Here is a 7,496-nt window from a genome sequence, read left to right as displayed (position 1 = left end):
TTTGAAAATTGTTTGAATCACAAGTTTATGATTAACTTACTAAAAAATGAGAATAGATGCGCTTATAGAGAAAATACAACCTAAATTCCTAGTAAATTTCTATGAATTTCAGAGAAATTCACTATGAATTTTGGTTAAACTTTTCTCTATTAGGGCATCTATTTTCACTTTGAGAGGAGCTCAACAAGGCAGAGCGGGAAGGGCTTATAAACCGGTGTGAGCCCCCTTCGGTTGGCGAGGTGGGACCAAACTCTGTTTGCAACGAGGACCAACTCTTTAGTCCCGGTTTGTGGCACAAACCGGGACTAATGGTCATGGGCCAGGGGCGAGGAGCAAAATTATAAACTTTCTGTTAGTGCCATTAGTTTTAGAAAGTTGAAAGTTGGCATGGGCCAGGGACTAATGGTCATGGTATTACGAGGGCCGAACCATAAGACATGAAAGCATTTCAAATGAACTCTGAAAAAAGTTAAAAGTTGGCATGGTATCATAATTTCACCTACATAGCATGTGCATGTACAAAACGGACAATGGTAGCATGTTCGTGTGTTACAAAGTTGGCATGGTATCATCATAATAGTTCCGGGAGAAAGTCTTCACTTTTTCTTCGCTTGTGTCATTTGCTTATTGCGCCGTAACCATGGATAATCTTCATTGTTTATCAGGATGCTTGGGTCAGCCTTGACATTGAAGGGAGGAATTTCATGAAACTTTTCATAATCTTCAGATATGTCTGTCTTGCCGTCCACTCCCAGGATGTCCCTTTTTCCTGAAAGAACTATGTGGCGCTTTGGCTCATCGTATGATGTATTCGCTTCCTTATCTTTTCTTTTTCTCGGTTTGGTAGACACGTCCTTCACATAGATAACCTGTGCCACATCATTGGCTAGGACGAACGGTTCGTCAGTGTACCCAAGATTTTTCAGATCCACTGTTGTCATTCCGTACTGTGGGTCTACCTGTACCCCGCCGCCTAACAGATTGACCCATTTGCACTTAAACAAAGGGACCTTAAAATCAGGTCCGTAGTCAAGTTCTCATATGTCCACTATGTAACCATAATATGTGTCCTTTCCGCTCTCGGTTGCTGCATCAAAGCGGACAACGCTGTTTTGGTTGGTGCTCTTTTGATCTTGGGCGATCGTGTAAAATGTATTCCCATTTATCTCGTATCCTTTATAAGTCAATACAGTCAAAGATGGTCCCCTGGACAACAAGTACAACTCATCACAAACAGTGTTGTCATCTCTGAGACGTGTTTCCAACCAACTGCTGAAAGTCCTGATGTGTTCACATGTAATCTAGTCGTCGCACTGTTCTGGGTGTTTGGAGCGCAGATTGTTCTTGTGTTCATCGACATACGGGGTCACCAAGGTAGAGTTCTGTAGAACTGTGTAGTTTGTTTGAGACCAAGAATATCCGTCCCTGCATATTATTGAGTCTCTTCCAAGAGTGCCTTTTCCAGTCAGTCTCCCCTCATACCGCGATTTAGGGAGACCTATCTTCTTAAGGCCAGGAATGAAGTCAACACAAAACCCGATAACATCCTCTGTTTGATGGCCCATGGAGATGCTTCCTTCGGGCCTAGCGCGGCTACGGACATATTTCTTTAGGACTCCCATGAACCTCTCAAAGGGGAACATATTGTGTAGAAATACGGGCCCCAGGATGACAATCTCATCGACTAGATGAATTAGGACGTGCGTCATGATATTGAAGAAGGATGGTGGGAACACCAGCTCGAAACTGACAAGACATTACGCCACATCACTCCTTAGCCTTGGTACGATTTCTGGATCGATCACCTTCTGAGAGATTGCATTGAGGAATGCACATAGCTTCACAATGGCTAATCGGACGTTTTCCGGTAGAAGCCCCCTCAATGCAACCGGAAGTAGTTGCGTCATAATCACATGGCAGTCATGAGACTTTAAGTTCTGAAACTTTTTCTTTGGTATATTTATTATTCCCTTTATATTCGACGAGAAGCCAGTCGTGACCTTCATACTGAGCAGGCAATCAAAGAAGATTTCTTTCTCTTCTTTCGTAAGAGCGTAGCTGGCAGGACCTTTATACTGCTTCGGAGGCATGCCATCTTTTTCGTGCAAATGTTGCATGTTCTCCCGTGCCTCAGGTGTATCTTTTGTCTTCCCATACACGCCCAAGAAGCCTAGCAGGTTCACGCAAAGGTTCTTCGTCACGTGCATCACGTTGATTGAGGAGCGGACCTCTAGGTCTTTCCAGTAGGGTAGGTCCCAAAATATAGATTTCTTCTTCCACATGGGTGCGTGTCCCTCAGCGTCATTCGGACAGCTAGTCCACCGGGACCCTCTCCAAAGATTACGCAGTGTAAATCATTGACCATAGCAAGCACGTGATCACCGGTGCGCATGGCGGGCTTCTTCCGATGATCTGCCTCGCCTTTGAAATGCTTGCCTGTCTTTCGACATTGATGGTTGGTCGGAAGAAATCGACGATGGCCCAGGTACACATTCTTCCTGCATTTGTCCAGGTATATACTTTCAGTGTCATCTAAACAGTGCGTGCATGTGTGGTATCCTTTGTTTGTCTGTCCTGAAAGGTTACTGTGAGCGGGCCAATCGTTGATGGTCACGAACAGCAACGCCTTAAGGTTAAATTCCTCCTGTCTGTGCTCATCCCACGTACGTACACCGTTTTCATTCCACAGCTGTAAAAGTTCTTCAACTAATGGCCTTAGGTACACATCAATTTCGTTGCCGGGTTGCTTAGGGCCTTGGATGAGAACTGGCATCATAATGAACTTCCGCTTCATGCACATCCAAGGAGGAAGGTTATACATACATAGAGTCACGGGCCAGGTGCTGTGATTGCTGCTCTGCTCCCCGAAAGGATTAATGCCATCCGGGCTTAAAGCAAACCATACATTCCTTGGGTCCTTTGCAAACTCATCCCAGTACTTTCTCTCGATTTTTCTCCACTGCGACCCGTCAGCGGGTGCTCTCAACTTCCCATCTTTCTTTCGGTTCTCACAGTGTCATCACATCAACTTGGCATGCTCTTTGTTTCTGAATAGACGTTTCAACCGTGGTATTATAGGAGCATACCACATCACCTTCGCAGGAACCCTCTTCCTAGGGGGCTCGCCGCCAACATCACCAGGGTCATCTCGTCTGATCTTATACCGCAATGCACCGCATATCGGGCATGCGTTCAGATCCTTGTATGCACCGCGGTAGAGGATGCAGTCATTAGGGCATGCATGTATCTTCTCCACCTCCAATCCTAGAGGGCATACGACCTTCTTTGCTGCGTATGTACTGTCGGGCAATTCGTTATCCTTTGGAAGCTTCTTCTTCAATATTTTCAGTAGCTTCTCAAATCCTTTGTCAGCCACAGCATTCTCTGCCTTCCACTGCAGCAATTCCAGTACGGTACCGAGCTTTGTGTTGCCATCTTCGCAATTGGGGTATAACCCTTTTTTGTGATCCTCTAACATGCGATCGAACTTCAGCTTCTCCTTTTGACTTTCGCATTGCGTCCTTGCATCGACAATGACCCGGCGGAGATCATCATCATCGGGCACATCGTCTGGTTCCTCTTGATCTTCAGCAGCTTCACCCGTTGCAGCATCATTGGGCACATCGTCTGGTTCCTCTTGATCTTCACCAGCTCCCCCCGTTGCAGCATCACCGTATTCAGGGGGCACATAGTTGTCATCGTACTCTTCTTCTTCGCCGTCTTCCATCATAACCCCTATTTCTCCGTGCCTCGTCCAAACATTATGGTGTGGCATGAAACCCTTGTAAAGCAGGTGGGAGTGAAGGATTTTCCGGTTAGAGTAAGACCTCGTATTCCCATATTTAGTGCATGGACAACACATAAAACCATTCTGCTTGTTTGCCTCAGCCGCATCGAGAAACTCATGCACGCCCTTAATGTACTCGCGGGTGTGTCTGTCACCGTACATCCATTGCCGGTTCATCTGCGTGCATTATATATAATTAAGTGTCCAAATTAATAGAAGTTCATCATCACATTAAAACCAAAGTGCATACATAGTTCTCATCTAACAACATATAGCTCTCCAGAGCATCTAATTAATTAAACCATACATTGAAACTATGTAAAACATTTCAATGCGAAAACAAATGCGATCATAATCGCAACCAAGGTAACAATTGATCCAATGACATAATGATACCAAGCCTCGGTATGAATGGCATATTTTCTAATCTTTCTAATCTTCAAGCGCATTGCATCCATCTTGATCTTGTGATCATCGACGACATCCGCAACATGCAACTCCAATATCATCTTCTCCTCCTCAATTTTTTTTATTTTTTCCTTCAAAAAATTGTTTTCTTCTTCAACTAAATTTAAGCTCTCGACAATAGGGTCGGTTGGCATTTCCGATTCACATACATCCTACATAAATAAAATCTATGTCACGTTGGTCGGCATAATTTTCATAAACAATAAATAAACCAATAGTTATAAAGATAATATATATACCACATCCGAATCATAGACAGGACGAGGGCCGACGGGGGCGGATACCAAAACCATCGTACTATATAAGATGCAATAATAAAAGTAAGAAAATAATACAAGTATCTATGTAAACATACAAGTAAGAATATTTTTCCTTTCAGAAAGAAGATAAAACAAGAGGCTCACCACGGTGGTGCCGGTGATGAGCTCGGCGCGGGTGATCGACGGCGGTGAAGACGGGGACGAGGCGTGACGGACCGCTAAACCTAGACAAATATTATGGAAAATGGAGCTTGGAGGTCGAGCTTGGAGAGGAGAAAGCTTAAGTAGTGTGGCTCGGGCATTCCATCAAACACCTTGTGTGCATAGGAGGTGAGCTAGAGCACCACCAAGCCCTCTCCCCCTCGGCCAAAGAAAAACAGAGCACTGGGGTGCTCTGCTCGCGAGCGAGGGGTATATATAGGCACCTCATTGGTCCCGGTTGGTGACATGAGCCGGGACTAAAGGGGAGCCTTTGGTCCCGGTTCAAGCCACCAACCGGGATCAATGGTGGTGGGCCAGGAGCGAGGCCGATTGGTCCCGGTTCATCCCACCAATCGGGACCAAAAGGTCCAGATGAACCGGGACCAATGGCCCACATGGCCCGGCCGGCCCCCTGAGCTCACGAACCGGGACCAATGCCCACATTGGTCCCGGTTCTGGACTGAACCGGGACTAATGGGCTGACCCTGCCTGGACCAAAGCCCTGTTTTCTACTAGTGCTACCACCTCCGACGTGACAAATCATAGGGCACTAGACTAGAGGCACGTTACAAGAAGATGGCCGCTGCGCCGTTCTCGCACACATGCATGCATGCTCCGGCCGTCGATCCCCGGCCGGCCACCACGCAGTACAGTAAAGAGTTAAAAGCACTGAGAGTCCTACAACTTGCGCATAAAGTAATGGTTTGGTCCTAAAACTTGCAAATTGACCCTACCCAGTCCCAGAACTTGTATCAAATGTGCAAATTTGGTCCTGACCAATCATAGAGCGCCATGCGGGCACGTGGGTGCCGACCCGGTCAGCGCGCGGCATTTTGCAAAGAGGCCCCTGCCTTTCGTTTGAATCTACCCACAGGACACGAAAACACCAGCCGTCCTCGTCCTCGGCACGCTCAAGTGGCAGATGATCGCCGGCACCCCGTTCCCGTACCTGAGCTGCTTCGCAGCCAGGTTCCGGCACGACGAGCGCAAGGCCATCGTCCTGCGCGCCGTCAAGTGCATCTTCGCCTCCATCAAAGGTCAGACCACCCCCTGCTCCCGTTCCACCCCATCATCCCATCGGATCGGATCATGAAAAGATCTCTCGTGTGCGTGTGTGTGCAACGATGAGGTCGGTGGAGTACCAGTCGTCGACCATGGCGCTGGTGCCGATCCTGGTCGCGCGCGGCGGCAGTGAGGGGACGACGGGCCCGAACCTAGAGGAGGAGCTCAAGGCGATCTTGGGCTCATCATGGCAGCAATTACACACCGTAAGCCCCCATCATAATAACCCCTCCCTTTTTGGAAATCTGTTGGTGAAAAGGGGCAATGATGAGTAAATGCTCTTCTCCGTGGCACAGGGGCATGTGTATTCCTGCTACAGCGTGATGATTCAAGAGGAGGACAGGTCCGTGCAGTCGAGCAAGGAGGTGGCTTCCTCCGACGTCTCCGCCGCCGCCCCCGCCGGGAGCCCGGGCACCTCCGTCGCCATGGCTGTGGCCGCCAACGACAATAATGCCATTGCCACCACCTCGGCGGACAATAAGAGGAGAAGGCTGCATTTTCCTCAGCGCTAGTAGGCAATGGGAGGAGCTGGATGGATGTTTTGGCTAGAGTTCAGCTCGCACTCCAGCTGCTGCTGATTTCTGTCACCCCCCTAGCCTTAGACTTTTTTTCATTAGCTTGAGCACTGATTTTGGTGGTGGTGGTGGCTAAATAGGGGGCAGGACTTGATTCTTGTGATTGTGCAATTATTACAGCTGATTGGTAAGTTAGGATCGGAAAGATTTTGGTTTTCAGGAGATCTTTCCCCTCCCAGGCTTAAAAAGGCGGTGTAAAGAGGAGAGAGAGAGAGAGAGAAAGGCCAAGCAGCAGTAGTGTACTGCTACAAAGAGCTCTCAGCTCAGCTCAAAGTGAGGTGAAAAGAAAAGAGTGTAAAGCCTAGGCATGAGTTTCCAAGGGAATGATTTTGAGCAGGGCGCTGGGCATGTATTCGTGACGCTCCTCCCGGTGGTAACGCTCAAGTCAGCACCAATCAGATGCCTCTCTGGTCTGGATCTGTTTCTCCTGTCATGTGAGTTTCCAAGGGAATGAAGGATGGCCTACTCTTTTGCCTTTTGGCGATGTCTATGGCCTCCTTGCAAAGTGGGTTTCTTCATCGTTATTTCGTGTTGCTGCCGCATGATTAAAGTATAACGATACTTCTTCTGTAATTTATCTGAAATAAACCAGAGAAAATGAAAATAATCTCTCAACCATCAGAAACAGGTGAATAACTGAATATGGCTGCAGCATGGATCCGTAATGGTATGTACCGGTTTCACATCTGAAGGGCGTGACAGCAGCCTAGCTGAACTAAAGAATAAAATTATATCAGGCCTTCCGACAAAGAGAGGCTAAAGGTTATGCGTATGCACACGAATGGAGTAAGAGTGAAGTAGCGTCACCTGCTCCGAGCAGCAATCTCCTTCTCCTGCCTCAAACATGCCGGGACAGAGATAGAATCAGACCCTTGAAGGAAAAGAAATTACAACGGTTAATCGTGTGCCGGGGCGAGCAAAATATATGCTTACAACAAAGATAAGTGTAATTCCAGCAGGCACAAAAGATACTCTCTAGTAGTGTTCTATTACCTGCAGCAAATACGAAACAGAAAATGCAGGAAAATGTGTGAGGATAGGGTACAAATGAACATGTGTGAAACATCTCCAGTGTTTCAATATTTGTACGGCCATAATATGCAAATATCACACTTCTTATCTTATAACGCTAAAACTACCAGG

At 47.2% G+C, this 7,496-nt stretch overlaps 1 protein-coding gene across 1 annotated transcript in view; it reads left to right on the top strand.

Moving 5' to 3' along the window:
- The window catches only part of LOC125519344 (cyclin-D5-3-like), a 45,306-nt gene extending 38,794 nt beyond the window's left edge, over positions 1-6,512 (top strand). Inside the window, exons 2-4 of the mRNA XM_048684185.1 lie at positions 5,591-5,753; positions 5,839-5,984; positions 6,075-6,512. Of these exons, the coding sequence (XP_048540142.1) occupies positions 5,591-5,753; positions 5,839-5,984; positions 6,075-6,290 (525 nt within the window). The 3' untranslated portion in view covers positions 6,291-6,512. The remainder of the gene's footprint in view (positions 1-5,590; positions 5,754-5,838; positions 5,985-6,074) is intronic.
- Positions 6,513-7,496: the final 984 nt, after the last annotated feature.

This window comes from Triticum urartu, chromosome 7 (genome assembly GCF_003073215.2).
Source record: "Triticum urartu cultivar G1812 chromosome 7, Tu2.1, whole genome shotgun sequence".
Classification (NCBI taxonomy): Eukaryota; Viridiplantae; Streptophyta; class Magnoliopsida; order Poales; family Poaceae; genus Triticum; species Triticum urartu.
Note: the sequence above shows the minus strand (reverse complement) of the source record. Positions and strands in the feature narration are given on the sequence as shown.